General features: G+C 50.7%; 1 protein-coding gene across 1 annotated transcript in view; it reads right to left on the reverse strand.

Annotated features, from left to right (window-relative positions):
* Positions 1 to 14842, reverse strand: part of KCNJ5 (potassium inwardly rectifying channel subfamily J member 5) — a gene marked incomplete at its 3' end in the record, with an annotated part of 20884 nt that extends 6042 nt beyond the window's left edge. Inside the window, exons 1-2 of the mRNA XM_057373525.1 lie at positions 14454 to 14842; positions 6018 to 6964 (exon numbers count right to left, since the gene is read on the reverse strand). Coding sequence (XP_057229508.1) covers positions 6018 to 6957 — 940 coding nt within the window. The remainder of the gene's footprint in view (positions 1 to 6017; positions 6965 to 14453) is intronic.
* Positions 14843 to 23140: the final 8298 nt, after the last annotated feature.

Raw genomic sequence — 23140 nt, forward strand, 5'->3', positions numbered from 1 at the left:
TGGCCAAGGGCAGGGGAGCGGGGATGGCCAAGGGCAGGGGAGCGGGGGCTGGCCAAGGGCAGGGGAGCGGGGACTGGCCAAGGGCAGGGGAGCGGGGACTGGCCAAGGGCAGGGGAGCGGGGACTGGCCAAGGGCAGGGGAGCGGGGATGGCCAAGGGCAGGGGAGCGGGGACTGGCCAAGGACAGGGGAGCGGGGATGGCCAAGGGCAGGGGAGCCGGGGCTGTTCGGGACCGGGGCTGCTCGGGGCAGGGTCCCGCTGGTCCAGCTGGTTCCGCTCCCGGAGCGCAGCTCTGGGCTGGGAGAAGGGACACTGCTCCCGGTTAAGGGGACACTGCTCCTGGGAAAAGGGACACTGCTCCTGGCTAAAGGGACACTGCTCCTGGGAAAAGGGACACTGGTCCTGGCTAGAGGGACGCTGCTCCCGTTTCCCAGCTAAAGCCAAACCTCGTTACCCCAAATCTGCCTCTCTCTGCAGCTGTCTGGTTGCCACCGAAGGCCCTCTCCAGCTGTTGGAGGATGAGGATTTTCGGCAAACATCCGATCCCAGCCAGGGGACCTCACTGGAGGGTTAATGGGAGAGCACAGGGGGACACAGAGGGAGCTCTGCCAGCCCCAAAATCCCCCCAAGTGGAGATGGGATCCCATCCCGAGCAGAGGTGAATCTCCCAGTGCTGCTCCACGGCCTAAACCTCCTCGGTGGGCAGAGACATCCCAGCCCCYGAGGCTGTCAAGACAATGTTTTTGATCAGGCTAAAATTAACCGTGCTCATTGAAATGCCAGGGAGCTCAGTGATATCTGCTGGGAAATGTCATGCGGCTGCTGGGCTGGGCCGGCTCCCTCTGACACGGACACTGCTGGGARCCAGCTCCCTTCTCTGCCCTCCAGTGCACAATCTCTGGTGTCCAGGGTGGCTTTTCCCCTTCTCCTGGATGCTCTGAAGCTGTGGAACACYCACACCCCGGGAGCTGGTGGCCTCAGAGCTGCAGTGGCAGTGATGGAAGTTTAGGGGTGGCAAGGAGGAGGTATAAATATTTAAGTCCTATTGCTGTAATTAAGCAATATGTGTCTTTCAATTTGCATTAACATATGGCAAGTTATAAAAGTTATTAGTTCCTCTGTGTTAATTAGACCAAAGAACATTGTAACCTCCAAAAAGTCAATGTTCCTCCAAGTTGAAAAGGAATATTAGAAGGTAGGTGCATAGTCCTTTAATTATTTGTGCTTGTCTCCTTTAGAGGACATGGCTGGGCTTGATTCATTTTGATATTTATGCCAGAGGAGAGTAATAGGATTTTAATTTATCGGAATGCTCTCCAGGCATGCAAAAGCTCCTAGGCACAGGGGAAAAATATAATAAAAGGACTTTATGATGTAAAGACCTTGGATTCAATTGTCATGTCTCCACCAGGCAGGGCCCAAGCTAAGTGCACACCCAGGAAGTTCAGACCCCTCCCCATGGGGTCACAGTGACCACAGAGGCTCCTCAGACCCCACTGCCACCCTCTGCTCTGGAGGACAGTCCAGTTCAGGAGTGACCACAATGACCTGAGGCACCTCTTCCCTGTCATTTTTCAGGTAGTTTCTGTAACACTTCTGCAAGGTCCTCCTTGCAGAAAACTTATTTATATGCAAAATGCAAAACGACACAAGACAACCCAAACCAGATGATGAATGCCCAGAAACTCCATTCAGTAATTTCACCCTTCCTTTGTTCTCCCGTGAAAATCATGATTAATTTCAGCATATCTTTTGTTGTGACTGGTCCATTTGGCCCTACATCTACAGCCAGGAAACTGCTCTGTCCTCTGGAAAGGTGGATAAATTGAGGTGTGAAAACCCTGCTGTTTGCCTACACTCCCGCAGGGACAGGATGGGTTAATCACTTCTAATCATTAAATCCCTTTTTATCACACTGACTCTAAGCCAGAAAAATATATACCTGTACTTACATAAGAGTTCATTAAAACTTCATTTAGTGTCTGGACTAATCAGGCATCTGGAGTGTCTCTGGTGCCTCATTTAATTGTGCTGGGAAAGAGAGGCAATGAAAATCRGGGAGGAGCAGGAGTGGAGTAACAATTCTGCTACCTCTGTGCACAGAGAGCAGCAGGGCTGGACACGGCACCCAAGGAACCAGGGCAGTAGGAAGCCATGGAAAAAGCAGGATTTGGATGATTGTCAGCAAATGGCAGAGGAAGGGTAAAACTGGAAGAGAAGAGAGTCCCATCAAATTACCTGCCAGAAAGTCTTGTAGGATGTGCAGTGTGTCAGCACACGGAGTGATGGCTTACAGAGCAAAATAGTATTTAAAAAAATTGGACTTGCTAATGTTCCCTAATTGGATCAGCCAAATCCTTAATGAGAGCCCCGCTGACTCTGCCCCACATGGAGGAGGGGCTGGACCCTGCTCCTCCCTGTCCCAGCAGCTTTGGGACACCGTGTTAAGTTTGGGACCAGGAGGGGAAGGGCAGGAGCTTTGACCAGCAGCAGCCAGGAGCTGTCCTGGCACCAGAGTGGCCCTGAGAGTTTGGGAAGCAGAGAGGCGGGGAAAACAAAAATATATTCACTGTGCCAACAGATTTTCCACCTTTGTTTTGTTTCCTTTTATTGCAGGACAGGCTTGGGGCAGCTGATCTAAGGGACAGGAGTCCCTCTGTGGTCAGGCAGAGATGATGAATTCCCAGCAGGAATCCCTGCCCCATTCCTGAGGAGTGCAGGGAATGACGCTCCTGCCTCTGAGACACCCACGGAGGGGTCCTGGGGGTCAGAACCCCTGTCAGCAGTATTGATTCTGTCTTCCCAGGGCTTGTTTCACCCAGCAATGACCACAGCAGCTCTGTCCAGAAACTCACTCTCCCTTTGGCCTTTTCTACCTRCTCGTGGAGCCCCAGTGCCTCAGCCATGCCAAATATCAATGGCAGAAGCCACATCCACAGCTTTGTGCCAGGCTGCTCTGTGGGTCAGTCCCTGCAGCAGCCCTGGCTGCCCCCAGAGCTCTCACTGCAGTAACACCGTCTTTGTTCTTTTTTTCCAGCAGAATAAACCCCAGGCTGGCTGGAGAGCTGCTGTTCTCCAGTGCACTGTCACTCAGGCCTTTAKAAAGTCAAGGCAACCTGAACACAAAATCAGCATTTTAAACCACAGTGTTTCACTMTGTAAAGAACCCAATGACTTGAAGGGTGTGAACTGCTCAGAATTTACTCTACGCTTTTCATTTAAAGCTATTTACCATCTTTGCCTTGCACTGGGTCAGAATTAAACTGAAATGTCAGTAAACAGAGCTGCTTGTTTGACAGGAGACAATACATTACCTTTGTAATCTGCCCAGTTAAACCTGCTGAAAATAGCTATCAAATTGCTGCCCCAAATTATCAGGGACAAATATCCCCACTTTTAGTCACGCTTACATTTCTGCAGCCGTTGATGTGTTGCCAGTCCCCATTCTGACCTGCTTTCCAAACAGCTTATGGAAAACAGAGCCGTGTATTCTGACCAGCTCTGGGATTCCCAGTTTTCCGAAGGGGTTGCTAAGGGAACAAATGGTCTGTGGTGTTTTACACCGCCCTGAACCCGACCAGGCTGTGACAGTGTCAGGATTTAACAGAAGTCCTGCTGGGAGTAAATATCACACCCCTTCTGAGAGCAGATGGGGCTTGAGCAGTGCCTCGGGCTGGGAAGGACCTAAACAATTTGCTTGGAGCAGATTTTAAGGTGTGGAGGGAGGGATTTATAACGCCCAACTGCTTTATCGATATTCCCAAACAGGAGGACTAAGTAGGAAATTGCAAACAATGKCTCTGCAGATCACTGTTCTTGTGACAAAATATCCCTCCCCCCTGGCTGCCATATGTCCCTCAGGACCCATCCCAGCCCCCAGATTGGATCCTGGAATCATCCAAGGTCCACTCAGCTCCGAGTTCAGTGCAAAAARTCTCCTCCAGCTCTGGTGTGGGATTTCCCAGGCTCCCTCCTGAGCCCAGGAGAATTCATTTCCASAGATGTACGCTCCTTAATGCCATTACAGCCCGGCCTGGGCGATCCCTCTGGGACAGGAGCCCATTTGTAAGGCAATATTATCCCTGTGCCATGCTTTTAATTCCGAGGTTGTTATTGATAATGACTTCCTCTCCCACATCTCTGCGAGGAAGGCAGAGCAGCAGGGGCTCAAAGCATATGCAGTGTCACTGTGTGTGACAAGGAAAGAGGCTTTGGACAAACCAGGAACTGCATTCCAYGCTCAGATTAGGAGATTCCAGCCTCTAACAAATGTTTAGGCTGCAGAATAAGTCACTGTTACAAATCCTTGCCTTTGATAGTCTATTCCACCCACCCCTTCCTTTGCCGTGTCTCCACAGTGCTCTGCTGGGGAGGAACATTTCTCTGGAATTGCCAGGTGATTTCCACTCCCACAGCAAACATTCCAGCCTCAGTGGAATGTAATTTATCCATCACCTCCCATCAGCTCTGTTTGGGAAATTCAGACACTGCTGATCACCCAAAGGGAGAATTCAGCTGAATTACCTCTCTGGACAGCTGCCTTCAGGAGCAAAGATTTGGGGTGCAAGAATTTCAAAGATTTTTCCTTTGCTGGTTGTTGGAGACTAATGAGCAAATCTGCAGGAGGGGATAGCATTAACCRTCAGCACGGGGCAGGATCTGTGAGACAGGGTGCTGACACCACTGAGGGCTTGTAACAAGCTGCAAACCCTGCTAATGATTCAGAGAGAACCTCATCGAGACAGGAAAAAAAAAAAAAAAACCCAACCACCACCCAAAGGAAAACCCTGGGCTCAGAACTAACACCCTGAAATACCCAAGCAGAAAACTGTTTATAAAAGCATTTTCTTTTTGCATCTCTGACTTTGTTTGTCCATCTTTAGGCAGAAGTTCTCTCCTCAGAGCTGCCTGCAGCCCTTTCCCCCTTTCCCCCTGATTGCATGGAGGCATTCTGCCCACCTCAGGTTGGCAAACCCTGCCTGGAAGGGACCTGGGCATCTCAGGGGCTTGAACACGCTGGCTGTGCCACAAGTGCAACAGGAAGAGCTTCCAGCTCCTGCCCAAAGCTGGCACAGAGGATTTGCTGCAAGTGGGAAATGCCCCATGATGATGAAATGCCAGGCACAGCCCCAGCTCCAGGCAGGGCTCCTGCAGGAGATTCCTGTGGGAAAGAGCCGTGGGCCCTCCCTCCATGACCATCCCTGCCCTCTGACACCTCTCCCACTCCTCAGAAAACCGAGGCTCACCCTTTTCCACATTCACCACACCCAGCCAGAGCTTTTTCATCGCCTGTCACAATCACACCCCGAGGAGGGAGCTGGGAACGGCTGAGGATATCTCCCCATCTCCCATTACCCAGCTTTGTCTGAGCYGCTGAGCAGCTGCAGGGCTGCAAGAGTCACAAAAGCACTTTCTGTATTTTTCCTCTTTGAGCTCCTTCTGGGAATGTGTGTCCTGCACCACGTGCAAGTCATTGAGCTGCAGCACGTGCTGCTTTATGGGATCCAGGGAGGCTCGGGCACTTCAGAGCCCCCATTAAAATCCACACTACAGCAGTACCTAAAATAGCACAGTTACAGCCAGTCTTTAATACAGAGGAGGAATGGGAAAGGATTTGCACCATGAATTTTGATCACAGGAAACAGGACCACCAGAGGCCTCATGAGTTCCTTTAATCCATGGCTTTTTTTCTCCCCTGGACCAGTTCGAAATGATTATAGGCAGCTCCAGGACTAACCCCTCACCTGAATCCCAGACTTATAAAGGAGGATGAAACACAATAAACATGAGYGTGAAACACTACAAACAAGAGGGTGAAACCCCACAACAGGAGCTAAAGCCCCCACCTTTCACTGCTGGTTACCTCAGACACCCCACCTGCGTCAGGCACTACCCAAGGACAAACCCCACTGTGTTCCCAGCCCAGGTGACATGAACAGTGAAATCCTAATGCCAACCTRCCCTTGATCATACCCCTTTCCTCCTCCAAACTGTGACTGATCATTGACAGATYCTTACCTGTGGCTTCCACCATTCCTTCCAGGATGACCACAATCTCAAACTCCTCCTTCTCCAGCTGGGTGCGGGACATCTCCCAGAAGGGGCTTTTTTCATTGATCTCGTGTGAGATGATGAGAGGGGACACTAGGAACAACCTGTCATCTCCAGTGTCAAATCCCACATTGATGTCCGTTTGGTTCAGGGGAATAAACTCTCCTTCTTTGGTCTGCTTGGATTTTATCAGTTTGGCTCTGATGGAGGCCTCGACAATGTGGGAATTGCGGAGGTCCCCGACGCGGAACATGAGGCAGAGCTTCTCGTCCCTCATGGAGATGACGGCATTGTTGGAGAACATGAGGGTCTCCGCCCTCTTCTTTGGTTGGCTGATCTTGACAAACATGCATCCCACCATGAAGGCATTGACAATGGAGCCCAGGATGGCCTGGACCAGCAGCAGCACGATGCCCTCAGGACACTTCTCTGTGATGACCCTGTGGCCGTAGCCGATGGTGGTCTCRGTCTCGATGGAGAACAGGAAGGCYGACACGAATCCGCTGAGGTTTTCCACGCAGGGGATCCAGTTCTCATCTTCCAGGTGGTCCAGGTCTCCYCGGATGTAGGCGATGAGCCACCAGATGAAGCCAAAGAACAGCCAGGTGATGGTGTAGACCATGGTGAAGACCAGCAGGTTGAAGCGCCACTTGAGGTCCACCAGGGTGGTGAAGAGGTCGCTGAGGTACCGGTAGGTCTCCTGCACGTTGCCGTGGTGCACGTTGCACTTGCCACTCTTCTCCATGTAGCGCTGCCGTGGCTTCTTGCCCTCGGTGGAGATGAGCCGGGTCCTGTCCGTGGCGATGGGGACGTCATCCCGAGCCTGCTTGGGGATCTTCTTGGGCTCCCGGGATGTGACCCCGATGTCCATGTCCTGGTTCATGAAGATCCGGGAATCTCCAGCCATGGCTGGGCTGCACAACAAGGGAAGAGTTTCAGACAGAAGGAAAGGGACAAAAGCTGTTTTGTTTCACTGCCTGGACCATCAGGATGTGGCTTTTGGAGGTTTCAGCCCTTCTCCCACAATACCAACTTTTTAGACACAGCCCTGCAGTGACCTGGAATTACAGACTGATTTATAACACACAGGCCCTTCACACACCAGCCACTGCTGGGATGATGGGCACACTGTGGCCCTGTGGAACAGTTAAGCCTTGGAACATTTTGGGTCTCTTTTTGCCCTTAGATTTTTTTAACACACCAAAAGTGCTTGAGAGCACAAGTCAGAACATAGTAAAGATACATCAACATCTTTTCAGGAGAGACTGGAGCTTTTTGATGCTTTACGTTTTGGATACATATCAAGAGAAACCTTAGAAATTAAGAGAAAACCCTGAGCACCACTGTCTGCCTAAATCTCACATGAGTCTAAATTATGCATGAWGGCTTCCCTTGCAGTCAGCAGAGAAAGGCATCTCCAGGGATCATTCAGATTTCAGGAGTGCTGAATCACCTTCTGGAAGTTCATTCGTGAGCCTTGGCTTCAAATGCAAAATAAACATTTAATTGAGCATCTTGAATCCCTCGTGTGAAGGGGTGATGAATCCAGGCCTGCTGTTAACGAGATCTGTCAGAGCTCACCCCTTTGCTCCAGCTGACATTAGACAAAATCACGGGACACTTTCAGGAATGCATCAGAGAGCCATTAAAAATGCCACTGTCGACATCCAGAGTTATGCTTACCAGGATACAAATAAATAACATGAGATGAAGGCTGCAGTGCTTTCTGCCAGTTATAATGTAACATCCTGTTTATCGAGATGATTAGATACTCCTTTAAAAAATGAGAGTCTTGACTCTGGATGCAGGGCACAGACAAAATCTCTGTCAAAGACTACCTAAGGAGCCTTAGGGATATCAAAGATAGAGCAGCAATATTTTCTATGGCGTTCATTCCCCGCATTGTCCTCTGCAAATCCTATTAAAACCTAACTAAATCTATTACTGCTCCCTCTATCTTTAATCTTCTTATGCGTCTGTGAATGAGAAAAGGTGTAGAGATACAATTAAGGGTATCTTGGGAGAGACAATTTTTAAGACCGAGCAAAGCAGCTTCATCTTTTTGGTATTAAAAAGCACAAAGGGTGGGCGGGAGGGAAGCAGAGGCAGAATGAATAAACGAAGCAACAAATTTCCACTTGCGTTTGGCTGCAGCCAAGTCTGGTTAACGGCAGAGAATTCCTCGTGGCCCTTGTCTGAGTGGCCATCAATCTCTGCTCCAACGAAGCAGCCGGAGTTTGTTGCTGGAACCAGCCCCGCTGGCTGCGCTCCGCAGGGAGAGCACCATCTGTGCCCAGTGCTGCCCAACACTGCTTCCCGCTGCCACAGCCCTGCCTGGCACTGCCGGGGGCACAGAGAGGGGGGCACAGAGCCGGGGTTTGTGCTGCTGGCATGGCAAATGGCGAGGGAGCGGCTGCTGCCTGCTCTGGGTGTGCGATGGATAATCCCGGCGCTGTGCGCTCCCTTCCTCCGGTGCGAACAGCCCGGATTTGGGCAGCGCAGTCACCTTCCTCTGCTTCTGCCCCTCCTGAGAGCTGGCTCCGGGTTTATTCACACTCATCTCAAACATTTCTCTCTGCCTGCAGTGGAAGCCTCCCGACCCGCTGCTCTGGCTGTGGGCACTGTGGAYGTGGTGCCTTTAAACGTGTGCAAAGGGCTGCGAGATGCTGAAAAATGACACGGGCACAGCTTGACCCGCACCTCCCATGAAARCAGAACAATCACACACCTTCTCCCCTCTTCAGCAGAGAAACAGGCCTCCCATCCACTGGGAATCAGGTAGTGAAGAACCTCCTCACTTCCTTCTTACAAATAATATTCCTGATGTGTGTTTGCATTGATTGATTAATCTGAAATTACTCCATTTGGACTAAAAAGCTTGTCATCAATCTAAGTGTGAAACCAGGCAAGTGTTGCATGTTTTCAGTTTTTAAAGACTTGTTTTAAAGGTGACTTTGTTATAAAAGTAAATTTGAAGCTTTCACKGGTGCCATGGGAGAAAGAACGATCGATTTCCAGACAACAGTCTAGAGTGGAAGGTTTCGTGTTCTAGATTCACACCAAAGAGACCAAAAGAGTCTTAAAACTTATTACAAGGAACAGAATAGAGTAAAAGCAACCAAAAATCCTAAATCCTTGGAAATATCACTCTGGTGGAGCAGGTTTCAGGAACTGCCCATTAATGAACGTACAGGGGAACATTTTCAACTAAAGCACTCACAGGGCTGGCAACATCTCCAACAACAGCTCAGCTGAAGCATCTCTGCAAACCTTCASGAATACCTCACAGGTGATCCAGTAAAGCAGAAAAATTCCTGCTGGAGAAGAACTTTACTGACAGCCTCAGTGGCATTACAATTCCTCCTAATAAATAATCTTTTACTCTCCCATTGTAGTGTGAGCACAACCTCAGTCTGTGGTTATTGAAATAATTCAGCAGATGAATTTTTGCTCCAGTCCTTAAACAGAATGCTCCTGGCTGAGCACAGCTTTGGATGGCTGCACACCAGGCAGATTTCTGCTCCAAATGATTCCAGGGCTTTCTAATTCTGAGCAAATCACTGCTTTTCCTTCTGCCTTAATTCCCCAGCAGTAAAATTTGTGATCTGGATATGAATGGTCTTTGAGATCCCCAGCACGAGGATCTTCTAGGAAATTTGTTGTCATTCCTTTGTGATTTTAACTACCCTGGGAAAGTTTACCCAAATGACCCAAAGATACCCTGAAAGGAGCAGTGGAGCTGTGCAAGGATCTGGTTAACCCTTCACTGTGCGAGGCACAGCCACTGCTGCCAGGTATAAACACCCCACAGCATGGGAAATGTCCATCATCCCCAGAAATTTCAGCTGCAGTCTCTAAATCCCTGCTCCCTCCAGCTCAGAGAGCCACCAGCTGAGATTGCCTCTTACAGTCACAGGCAGTGTCCTGTTTCTTTGGCATTTCCCATCTTTGGTTAAACGAGGCCAGGATAATAAAAATGTCACTTCTGTCCAGAGCTGCCTTCCTTTAGGACAGGCTGCTGTGCGCRGAGCTGTGAGTCAGTGCGTTATCAGCCTTGCAGAGAGGTTTTTATCAGCCCTGCTGTTGTTCAGCTCTGCCCAGATGACACACTCGGGGCAGGCGGTGACATTTAGGGGCTGGGATTTGCTGCACAGGAGCCAGGCTGGGGTTGGGTGAGAATCTCCAGGAGGCAGCGTTTGGCAGAGCAGYTCCAGCCCCTCCTGGCAGAGCTGATGTGCTCCTGGCAGCCCCAGCAATTTGTCAGAGACATCACAGAAGGTAAAACTATAAAAGACTTGAAGAAACTTCTTACCCTGCTGACCAGAGTTTTTTTTTTTCCTTTTCAACCATTGCTGATCTGGCTGCAGCAAACACACAGATTTCCATGGGGATGAATTTGATGTTGGAGAGGACTAAACTGGCAGGCAGGTGGAGTTTGAAGACTTGAATTTGTCATCGAGTTTGTGTAAAAGCAGACTTCTTTTGGTTTCTTTTAAACCTGCTGTCRGTGTTTTCTCACATTAGGAGAATAATTGAGCAACTGTTCTTTAGCAAACCTCCCACACCTTCCCAAAAGGGTATTTTTTTACTTAACCCTGTCATCTTTTTTTTTCCAGACAATGGGTCCTGTACTGCTCAACAAGCAACCAATAACACTAAACAGAGATAACTCAAAAACCTGACCTGGCTCTTTTGCAACYACATAAACCAGGTTACTGGGCCCAGTTTCCTCTGGGCCACATATTTCTGCTTCAGGCTACAGTGCTGCAAGAGAATGAAATTCTTAATTGTCAGACAGGAGCACCGTGGGCAAGCTGGTGCAGGAATAAAGGAAATTAAAGCATCAGCACCAAAGAGAATAAAAGCATTGGCTGCTGATGGGAATGTGGAGGAAAGAGGAACCTTAGAAGATGGCCTTTGATAATCTGAAAACAAATGACTTTAGATGGACTCTGACTTAGGTGGGGCTTTGATTTCTCTGGGAAAGGCACCTCCATGCTCTTCTTCACTGCCTGTGTGTGAGTGGGACTGAACAGCCCCAGAGAGCCTTTCCACACATCCCTGTGGGTGCAGGGGGATTCGGGGCAAATCATGGAATATTCCATCTCTCCATATAAACAGAGGTTTGGCATTTTGGCAGCTGTCTCTTCGGGAAGTGCCTGAGGATCCACAGGTGGAGGGAAGGTGCACAAGAGTTGTGCTCCTCAAAAAAAAGATCCAGGGAAAAAGATTCAAGGACTTTGCTCAAGAAGGGAGACCTGGGGCACTTCCTGGACAAATGTGATTCATGAGCTCCCTGATCCCAGTCAGTGCCTCTCCAAGTGTCACCTCGCTCAGGACTGAGCGGGGAAGGTGCCTCTCATCTCCTCTGTGGGTTTTTGGTAAATCTCAGCACTGCTTTCTGCTTTCCTGATGTGAAACCCTCAGGATGTGACAGCAGATYCCTGTGGGGCTGGAGGAGACCTCACGCTGCCAGCAGGGCACAGAGATGGGTGGCTGCTGGTTCCCCTAAAGGGGCAGAGTGGCTCTGTGTCCATCACAGAGCTGGGCTGTGCTCAGAGTCCCCTTGGCTCACAAATAACCCAACAGAAGGTGCTCGGTCTGTCCAAAGAAAATCTTTGTGCCCAGGGAGCCAATCTGACCCACAGAAGGGTTTATGGGCATTTGCACTTCCCTTGTCCCTTCCAGTCCATCCTTCCCCTCTGACACCCCRGAGCTTCACCACTGTCAGTGGTGAGGGGGGAACATCACCACCCAGGGGACCCAAGTGTTTCACAGCACTCAGCACAGGCACCCTGTGCTGTGAAATTCRATTTATGCATTTTTCAAGATCCCTGGACCAAAGAAGAGCTCTATTTGCCATATTTCAGGATAGGGGAGTCACTCATAAAGAGTTTAGTTCTTCTACACTCAACTGKGAGTGTGTGGCAGGGCAGGAATTAAATTTAGCAGTTTCAAAATCCTAAATGAGCACCTGGAATTGCTGCAGGATTCTTTCCTCCTTTCCCACTCCAGCAGCAGGGAATGCAGTCCCTGTCTGCTTCAGGTGTGTCTGAAGATCTCTCTGCAAAGCCTCCCCATCGGATGAATAACCCAGCAAGATCATTTCCATAGCCAGCCAAGGCACTTTCTGTTCTCTCAAACAGCTACAGGTTTCAAATACAATTTTTTCCCTCGGCTATGGATTGAAGGATAAAACCCCCCACACGTAACACAGTGTAACAAATTCACAGCTGCATTAAATATAATGACTTCAGACCTGTACAGAAAAGAGTGGAGAAACTAAACTGCAATGAGGAGAGAGACAGGGTGGGGTATTTTTACAGAAAAAAAAAAAAAAAAGATGAAAAGTAGAAAATGCCTTTTGAGGCATTATACAGGCTTCAACAGTTTGTTAGAGCACAAGGAGAATATGGAGTTCCTGCAAGATGAGGAGTGTCTCCCACCTGCATAGTTCCACTGCCCGGGGTGGATGGGAAGATTTCATCCCTGTAACTCCCAGGCAATTCTCTTCAACTTCATTGCATCAAAGACCTTGAGCATGACGAGTCCCTGTGCAAAGGATGCAGTCACAACATTGTGCTCTTAGGTGTTTTCCTTGATTTGGAGCAGTCAAATGATATTTTCTGTACCAAYAACAAATGAAGCCTGGACATAAATCAATTTGATCCTTCAACCTCCCARGAAGTGTCAGTGCCTGAGGTGTTCTGCAGCCTCTCTGTCCCTGGCCTCTCACCCCAACTCTATTTTTAGGGACACTTTATGGTGTCATCGACAGTCTGGCCATTGTCTTTCAGCCAACATAGCTAAACAAAGACAGGGACATCTTTGTCCTGATCAGACACTCCTGTTCCTCCTGTTCCTCCTGCTCCTGGCTGTTTAACTGAACAGCAAACCCTGAATGCTGGGAAAGCAGAGTCTCAGTTCCAGGAGAAAATCCTGCCCTAGGAGCACCAATGTTCTCATTCTCCATTGCTTAGGAATTCACCATCACAAAAGCAGAGAAACACTCTGTAATCTGCAGCTGCTTTAAAAAAATACAGTAAAATTGTTGAACCTCTCCACACTTGTGCAGTACCCTTCGTGAAAGGAATTCACAGATGGACTGAGCAAACACAGGCTCTTTTTGCCCCAAGGCTTCCAGCAGTGCTTGAGCCCRTTGCAGAAGGGGGACAGGAGTCACYGAGGGACAAACCACGCTCATACCAAGCTGTTGGGCAAGGGCCAAAGCTCACCCCAATTGTCCAAGTGCCTCTCCTGACCTCAAACAAAKAGAAAGCGGGTGACTCAAATAGAGAGGTCTGGAGACTTGCCTTGGAATATGACTCCAAAGCTCTGACTGCCTTTTTTTTTATGCCAAATAATTGGGCTGGAACTTTCCAGAGATGGAGAATTTTCTGCCATGGGAATCAGAAATGATCCTGGTCATTTATCTCCAGCTGAGTAGGAACAGTGGGGCAAAGAACTGAACCCCAGAGGTGAAATAACCCCCAGCACAGGCACTGCCCCAACACTCCCCACCTTCTCTGGCACATCCTGGCTGCTCGAGCTGCTCAGAGAGCCTGGCTTCCCCCAACACCCTCTTCCACAAATCCAAGCTTTACCTAAAGGGAAAATGAGCTGCTGGATGACAGAATCTCCAAAAGCCACAGGTAAGTTTTTGGGGCAAGGCCAGTTCCTGCCAGTTCTCAGCTGATTCCTGAAACTCCCTGCTCAAACCCGAGGGAAAGATGGTGTGTGAAAGTTAACCTGGTGCTCCCAGCCACCGTGTGCTGCCACAGAGAGAACCCCAGGCGCCCTTCTGAGTGATGCAACAGGACACTGGTGAAAAAATCAGTCAAGCTTTTACCCCCCAGGGCATAACCCCCGAGGGATCCCCAGTGCATTGCATTCCCTGACCCCTCCGAGGGCTGGATACGCCACTGCCTGGTCTGGAGCCTGCACTGCCGGGGCTCTGTAACTCAGAGCTGACTGGCAAGTATGATAATTAGGAAAGAATTTAATCTTGGAGTCCAGATAAGGATTATGGAGTCACTCCACACAATTCAGGGCTGCTCGCCGATCAGTCTCCTGGCGCCCTTTGCATTCCAGAGATCTCCACTAATCCTGTATCTGAGCAGTTCCTATTTTTTAATGTCTTTTCCTGCATCACACCTTTAGATCCAACTGTGCTTTTGCCCAAGATCAGCATCCAATCCCTGGCTTCCCAAAGAGTTCCCTGGCAGCTGTGAATTAGGCAGGAGCGTGTTCATAGCTCGCACCCCGGTAKCTTTGGGCATAGGAGCCTGGCATCCTGCTGGCCCAGCAGCTCCGCGTTTGTCCTGCTGTCTGCTGGGCTCCTGGTCCTTTGCAGCCAGAGAACACCAGGAGTAACCTGGAATAACAAAGGAATCGGTAACTTACTTGCTACGAGCTGCTCCGCATCAGCGTCGCGCCTGAGCTCCTGGGGGCAGCTGGCCGGGGGCAGGGCCGGGGCTGAGCGCTGCTGCGGGACCAGCGGCCGGTCCATGCCATCACCAGGGAGCCGGGATCGTCCTCGGATCCCCGGGCTGCCTCCCGCCTCCTTCCCGCTGCCTGTTGGCGGCAAACATTGATGTGGCACTGAGGATGCCCACGCCCCTGTCCCCGGGTATCCCTGATTTCCCCGCTCCGCTCCAAGCCCTCACCCTCCGCCGCCGCGGGGCCACTTTTGCCTCTCTTTTCGCCCGCCTTTCCCCGCTCCCCGTTCCGAGGGATCCGTGGTGGTCCCGAGCTTTTGAAGGGCTGGGGCAGAGGGAGGGCGCGGAGGCTGCGTGTGACGGCGCCTTATCTGTTCTCAATGAGCGCAGGCACGGGGGGGCGAGGGAGGGGTTTGGGCGCTGCCGGGAGGGGAGGGAGGGATGGAGGGATGGAGGGTGGGCAGGCAGGCAGGGGGAGAGGCGAATCCCTTCTCGGGAGCTCGGGATGGCAGGAGCGCTGAGCTCGGGAAAGACCCCCGAGCTCCCCGGGCGCGACCGGAGCGGCTCCGGGCGGCTCCCCCGGCACCGAGCGCTCCGAGCTCCTCCCGGGATCGCCTTTCCTGGGCTGGCGTTCTTCGGGGGGTGGGAGCGGTGCTTTTGGTTCAAAATCACACAAACAGAAAGCGGCTCCTAAAAACCAGGAGGAAGGGACAGCGCATTTCACACGTGTGAAAATCGTCACCGGCGCCGTGGAAACTGTGTCGGGCTGGACCGGGGAATGTGGGAAATGGGGAAAAGGGGGCAGAGCGTGACTCCCCTGGCRTGTTTCCCTTGCCTGTCACCCATCAAGCTCCTGCCTGGTGTTTGCTGACGGAGTTGTGGGCTTTGCCTGGGATCCAGCCAGTCCCCGGCAGTGCTCTCAAAGCGCTTCAGTGCTTTGCCGTATTTTTTTTTTTTGTCTTTTTCTTTTCTCTTCTTTCTCTTTTTTCTTCTTCTTTTCTTTTTATTTTTTTTCCCTTTGTCACTGATAATACCACACTGTCTCCCCAGCTTAGTGAAATATTTCCTTTTCTGAAAAGCAAATGTCAGGCCAGCTGCGTATTGGAGACAGATCTTCCAGCCGACCGCAGGTTACCCTCAGGCKTTGTTGCCCTATTCCCGCAGCCCTGTCCCCCTGTCCTCCCTAATTCCCTGTTCCAGGAGCACACRCATTACAGCCCATCAGAAAGGCTTTCACAGAAGATTTGTCTGGTCAGGGAGAGAGAACTTACCCAAACCAAARCACTGTGCAGGAATGTGCAGGTATTGCTGGAATCTGCAAGCTATTTTTTGTTCTGCTTTGAATGATTTTCAATTTTTACTTTTTTAAAAGTTACACACTATCACTAGTGAAATATATCAGCATTGGAATGCTATTTTTATTTTCCTATATTTCCATTTTGCAATCTATTATTTGCATTCTTTTTTTGGGGATTTTTTTTTTTTTTTTTTTTTTTTTTTTTGAATAAGGAGAAAATGGAACTAATGGAACTTCATGTAGATCAGAGAACTTGATTCTTAACCAGCTTAAACCTAGGCTACATAACACTTTATTATGGAGACTAGGCTGGAAAAAAATCAAAGACAGACATGCCGAAGAAAGGGAAAGAACCACAGGTTTGAATTTTATTAATAGTCAAATTGCCCAGGGATTGGGAGAATAAAGCCYATCTCTGTACACACACTCCTTTTATCAGTGCTCTTGTTCTCTGCTCTGATGTGGATGTTGGGTCTGTCCAGGTGGGAGAGGAATCTGGAGCCAGATCAAGGATTTCGGCCTTTAAAAATCAGTTTTGCAGGTGTAGTTTTGCTGTTGCAGTTGTTAGATCATATTTTTCCGGTTGTTAAATCATATTTTGCTGTTGCAGTTGTTAGTTCGTGTTTGCCACTCGAGCGCAGCGTGGGCAGTGAGCTCAGCACAGCCAGCCTGGCTCCTGTTGCAGCAGGGTTTGCTCAGGGCAGCCCAGCAAGGCTGCACCAGCTCAGGGCTGAATTCCAATCAGCACTGAAACCACTTGCAATGAAAGCAAAGGCCGAGGTAATGAACTGTTGATCAAATCCTGGGAAATTCCATCAGATCTTCTGCCTGCTCATAAATGCCAGGAAAGACTTTACAGCAGAATTAATTTCACCTTTTAGAGGTATGTCTGTGATAACCTTATAAAAGTACTGTTTGGGGAGTAGAGTCACAGTTTGGGCGTTTTTAATCAGCATTCAAATGTACTTTAAAAGCACTGAGCAGTAAATTCATCCTGTGGGGAGCCAGCCCCCCCCAAATCACAGTGTTGTCTTTCAGAGCAGCTCCCCGGACGCTGCTTCCCCAGCACTAAGGACAGTGCCACCTTCACAATGGCATCAGCCCTGCTTCCTCCTCCATCTCAYCTCTGTTAATAAGATTTGGAATGAATTTTTGTGCTGGGAAATGTGGAAGGAGTCTTTGTGCTGCCCAGCCAGCAGCCCTGGAGGAGCAGGGTCTGGGCAAGGCTGGTGTGCCATGGTCAGGGCTGGGGGAGCCCTTCCCTTCCACACCCCACACCCCATTCCCCGTGTCTGCACTGGGGTGGGGTCCCGGGGTGCGGGATGGGCTCGGGGGGCTCTGCTGGGATGGGTGGGCTTTGCCCAGCCCGACACGGCTTCTGCGCCACGAGTGGCTCTGAGCTTCGTGCTGTGTCACCGACACCTTCCCCGGCTCGGGCACATTCCCGGGGCTCCCGACAGCGCAATTCCGATCTCCCGACAGCGCAATTCTGATCTCCCGACAGCGGAATTCTGACAGGCACTGCCATCTGCCGGCACCGCGRCCATCCCTCCAAACCAGCCCCAAAACCACCACACGAGCGGGGTGAAGCCAGAGGTTAAACGGGGGCTGGATTTTCACAGCCTCTCCCCCTCAACTCTGAGGCTGCAGAAATACCACTTTCCCCAACATCCCACGTTTTCTTCAGCTGGGAAAAGAGGTTTCTCCCCAAAGGCCATTTCCTCATGGGCAGATGGGTGATCCCAAGCCTTCCCCACTCTGTGGGATCACACAGCCCAGCCCAGCCCTCTGTCCCGCGGTCAGCTCGGAGCCAAAGGCGATTCCTGTCCCCCTGATCTGCCCAGTACACACAGGGAGTGCCTTTCTGTGCCTGCCACAGGGGCTGAGGCACCAAACACCTCACCAAGCACAAGCAGGCCTCTTGAGAGGCATCACTTCAATCAGCACTGAAGGCCTTTCAGGAGCATTTCTTTAATCAGCAGCACCTAAAGCCCGGTCCCTGTGAGTCCCTGTGAGTCTCTGCGAGTCCTTTCAAGTCCCTGCTTCTGCTCCCTCATCCCTACACCACAAACTCGCCTTTGTTTCAGGCTTTATTTCAACAGACATCTCCCAATTTGTGCTGATTAAAGACCAGTCAGACCCAAGAGCTGTTTTTCAGCTGCAAAGCAACTCCAGTGACATCCCTGTGCCCCTGCTGAGGTGCTGAAAAAGTTGTCAATGGCCTCACAGGTTTGAAATATGTTCCAGACCTGCAGGGATCAGCGGGCTGCAGAAGGGCTGATTTAACACCAAATGGCAGCATAGTTCGGGTATTTGTGAGCTGGGATGGAAAMGTGGAAATGCAGAGGGATTGATTTTCTGCTCAGGATGGGATTCACCTCAGGCAGTGGCATTCAGATCCCGGTCTGAAYAGCCCTGCTCCTTCCTTTGCAGCTGATGCAGAGAGACAGGCAGGAGCAGGAGGCAGCCAAATCAGCCCCTTGTGCTGGAATGGGATGGATGATCCAATTCAGCAATGCCGAGGTACAGATTTCACATCAGTACAACATCTTGCTTTTCCTGGGGGTGCTCACCAGCTCTAACAGCTGCACTGTTCAAAGGACRTCCAGGGCTATTTACAGGGGTGATTTATGGCAGCTGTGGGATGCTCAGCTCCTGCAACTGCAAGCAGAACAAGAAGATGTGGAAGAACTAGTTCTAATCTCATTTTGGTATAACTGAATTGCTCTCTGAGGACATATGAAAACCCTATATCAACACCTTATTTGAAATGGACAGTTTGGATTKTTGCAGGTTCCTGTAGAACGCAGCAGTGCAGCCCCATTTTTGAGCTGTGATGGATCAAATGGGAGTTACCACATTTCCCTGAGGTTTCACGGTCCCCGCTGAGCCCAGCCTGGCCCTGGCACTCGTCACCAAAGGGACAGTGAGCCCCGGTGACAGGGAGTACCTGCTCTGCAGTCAGAGCAGYCTGTGGCTTGGAGAGGAGAGGGAGCAGCGGTGCCTGCAGGGAGCGTTTTAATTTGTTGTGCAATTTGATCTCTGCAATGAGAGATGTCTCTTCCCGTTTGTCAGCCACGGCACGGTCACTTCATAGAAGCGAAGAGAGTTGTGAGAGCCGGTGCTGGAACAGCTCCCGAGGTTGTTCACCCACCTCCTCCCTGCGCTGAGCCTCGGACACTCCTGACGTGACACTCACCCACTCTGTCTCGACTTTCTTTTGTGTTTTGGGGCTTATCCAGCCCCCAAAATCAAAATGCAACCGGGGAAGCAGGCACAGAGGCAGGCGAGGAGAAGTTTCCTGCGTGAACTCCCCCGCTCGGCTCGGCGCTGTGGAGGAGTGAGCCTGGCTGTGCTTTGATGTGCAAATGAGGATCCCACCCGAACGGACTGAGCGATGCGCTCCTCTCCGGGCTGGGGCCGGGCATTGCTCCCCCAGCCCGCACATCCCCAGCCCTTGGATCTTCTATCTCCGGGATTGCCCGCCAGTGAGTTAGTCCGGCTCGGAGCGAGCTGCTGTGGTAATTAATTAACACTAATTAAGCTCTTGTTTTGAGGTGCAGCAGCGGCACCTAAGGCTGCAGGGCACCCAGAGACCGAACTTGCACGGCAGCTGCAGGGCGAGGAATCGCTGGGAGGGGCTCGGTGTGAGCTGGGACATGTGTGACACCTCCTTAGTGACACCTCCAGAGCCTGGCTTCTCCTGCCTGCGAGCTCAGGAGCCACAGACACTCACCAGGCAGAGCACGCTGTGATGGTGGCAAATTTAGGAAGACAATTTCCTTGTTAGGCTGTCAGAATCCAAAAGGTTTCTGACAAAAGCAAACGCCTCTGTTCTTTCAGGTTGGAATCCAGATGAATTAACTTCCCTCCCAAAACACAACGGCCTTTCCTTTCTGGAGCAGGGTGGAATGGGGGGTACAGGAGTGACCAGCAAGGTCCAGTCCAGCTCTCAATCAGCCACTAATTAACCCTTTAACTGAATACTGATCTCACTGCTAATTAACCCCTTAACTGAATACTGATCTCACCGCTAATTAACCCCTTAACTGAATACTGATCTCACCGCTAATTAACCCCTTAACTGAATACTGATCTCACCTCCAGCTTGGGGCTTTCCCAGCAGAGGCAGGAGAGAGACAGGAGGCAGAGCGAGCAATTCCTTCATTTCCTGTGAGGAATCTTCCAGGGGATTCATTTGATTCTGACAGATCCCACAAATGTCTCTGCATGAGAGGGTTCTACACTGAATGTCACCTTTGGAGACCAGAAACAGCTCAAGCCAAGCCCTGTGTGCTCCCTTCCAGGCCAGGATTGTGTCCCCCTGGATTGTGAGAACCAAGGATCCCTGGGCATGGATCAGGGGAGCCAAGGAATCCTTGAACACGGATCAGGGGAACCAGGAAATCCCTGAACAGGGAGCAGGGAACCAAGGAATCCCTGGGCATGGAGTAGGGGAAATAAGGATCCCTGGGCATGGATCAGGGGAACCAAGGAATCCCTGGGCATGGATCAGGAGAACCAAGGAATCCCTGGGCATGGATCAGGGAAACCAAGGAATCCCTGGGCATGGAGTAGGGGAAACAAGGAATCTCTGAACACAGGTCAGGGGAGCCAAGGATCCCCTGGACATGGATCAGGGGAACCAAAGAAATACCCTGGGCACAGATCAGAACCAAGGAATCCCTGAACAGGGAGCAGGGGAACCAAGGATCCCTAAACACAGATCAGGGCACCATAACCAGCCTCTTGCAGCACATTCTGTGCTCGCTGGTTACACATCCCGAGCAGCAAGCCCAGCCCATGGAGCAGGGAGAGGCTCGCGTTTGTTTCAGTGATGGGTTTTGTTACCCTTTGCAATCGGTTCTCAGGAGTTAAAAGCAGCTTGGCCCTTGCAGCTGGGATCAGCAGCACTGCTCCCAGCTCAGTCTTGCCCTGGGATCCCTGAGGTGGGAGAAGGGGTGGCAGGGTCCCCTCAAGAGCCCAGATGTGGATTCCTTCTGCCACAACAGGAGCAGGGAGTGGCTGCTGCCTTACCTGGCCCCGCATCCCTGGCTGTGCTCTCTCCCCCTGCACGGGCTGGAAATGCTCTACAGGGGAATTTCCTTCCTCCTTGCAATTCCAGCCCTTGGGCTGGCCACTGCATCTCCTCTGCAATTAAGTTTTATCCTTTTCCACATAATACTCCTTCAAGCCAATTTCTGAGATGCATCGACACATTCAAGGGAGTGTTAAAGAGTGAAACCAATCATCCCATTCGTCCCCAAAGTGTCTGTGTCCAGTGAGGAATCTGCATGCACTGCCTGATTCCAAACCTGTCACCGTAACCATTGCTGCTCSTTACAGAATCCCAGAAACAGTTACGCAACTTGGATTTCCACATTGTTTACTAAAATTAGCAGGATTTTCAGCAGTTTTTCAGTCATTCGGGAGCTCAAGAGAACCATTTCTAGAATTTCATTTGCAGGCCTTGCAGCAGCATTCAATATTTATAAGGAATTCCCTGTCTTGGTAGCAACSACTGACAGTTACGAAAAATAAGTACATTATAAAATGCATTAATATTTTAAGTCTGCCTGAGACTGCTGGAGGAAKATATTGCCAGCTTTTGCCTGACTGGCTGGTATTTAGTTCACACAAGGAACTGACAAAGGGAGACATAACTGCGAGGGAAAGGAGAGGGTGAATAAGAAACTGCAAGAGCTACAGTGAAAGATTTGTCTATGTTTACACAATAAATCAGCAGCAGAATCAGAAAAAGAACCATTTTTTCCCTGTTTTTGTTCCAATTGCTCGTTCAGAGCTGTTATGCACTCAGATATTGCTTTTGAGTCCTGAATAAAACCCTTYCTCATCCCCCGAATAAAAGGCTGAGGTTGTGCTGAATCCAGGTTTTGCCACAAAAACGCTAATAACTTACATTTAATGATGCAGYGGAGAGAAAAGASAACTCCTGATCTGGCTGTGATAAAGTGTTTTTCCCTGAGCCCTCCTGCATGCTGGGTGCAGGCAGAGCTGGCCACGAGCCAGGGCTGTTTACAGTGCCAGCGTGGCTGTCCCACACTCCTGAGCATCTGCACATTTTGTTCCTGGCATATTTGTCTCTGTGGAGCCAGCTGACCTTGAAACTCTCATCAGAGGAAGAAAAAATAAAAAAAAAAAAATCAGCAGCCAGGAGCTACCACCCTCCATATATTCCAGTTATTATCAGAATATTTTTCCTCTGTTCAGTTTGCACAGAAATGACATTCAATAACACCGAAAATGTTCCCTCTGTCCCGAGAGAGGCATGTTCACAGTGAAACCAGAGGAAATTAAAGACCTCTCCAGCAATCCCCCGGCACAGGTTCATAAATAAAAAACTGCAGCAGTGACTGGCTGGAGCTCTGAGGACAGAATGTGCCAAAGCTCTGGGGTGTCCCCGTGGTGCCTGCCCCGAATTCCTGGTCTGCAGGGGCTGTGAGGCTCCGTTCCCTCACTGCTCCCCCAGGGCAGGGAGGATGGAGGGACTGAGGGCTGTGACAACAGGGCCTGGCTGCCCTCTCCAAACACACCCTGCTGGGAAAASTGGGATCTGTGGGGTCTGAATTCCTTGGGAACAGGAGGGATGCAGGCACCTGCTGGTCAGGCCTGAGAACCCCTGCCCCTCTCCAGTTGGGACAGCGGCTGCTCCTCCTGGAGCTCCAGCTGCAGAATGACTTTTCACAGAATCACGGAATGTCCTGGGCTGGAAGGGGCCACAGAATCATCCAGTCCCACCCTGTCCCTGCACAGACCCCCCAACAATCCCCCCCTGTCCATCCCTGGCAGTGCTGTCCCAACGCTCCTGGAGCTCTGGCAGCCTCGGGGCCGGGACCATTCCCTGGGGAGCCTGGGCAGTGGCCAGCACTTAATGGGGAAACTTCTCTCGAAGTGTTCCCAGTCCTCCCGAGGGGTAATCAGATGAGTTTTGCTCTGCCCTGTGTGAACCTTGATGCAGCTCAGAGCCAGAGACTTTTCAGACACTCCTGAAATGAGATTGTGYTGCTGGGAGACAGCCTGGGTCCTCTGCAGCCTCCAGCCCTCCTGGGAYGCTGCAGGACTCAGTGGCACTGGAGGGCACCCATTGTGCAGCACCACCTCTCTACAATCGCAGCAAAACTCCTGCACTCACCCCTCAGCCCCTGAGCAGAACTTTCCCTTCYGCCTGCATCTGCCTGGGGCTTCTTCCTGTGCCACTCCATGCACCAACTCCAAATTTTCCTGCTGCTTAGTGCTAAAATTGTACGAGAAAAGATGCTGCGCCCAGATGGATGAAATTTACTTTACTTTGTGGTTAGTCATGAATTTCATCCTCTGTTTGATGTATCTGAGCC

Source organism: Malurus melanocephalus, unplaced genomic scaffold (genome assembly GCF_030028575.1).
Source record: "Malurus melanocephalus ecotype Western Australia unplaced genomic scaffold, MMel_1.1 scaffold_201, whole genome shotgun sequence".
NCBI classification, from domain to species: Eukaryota; Metazoa; Chordata; class Aves; order Passeriformes; family Maluridae; genus Malurus; species Malurus melanocephalus.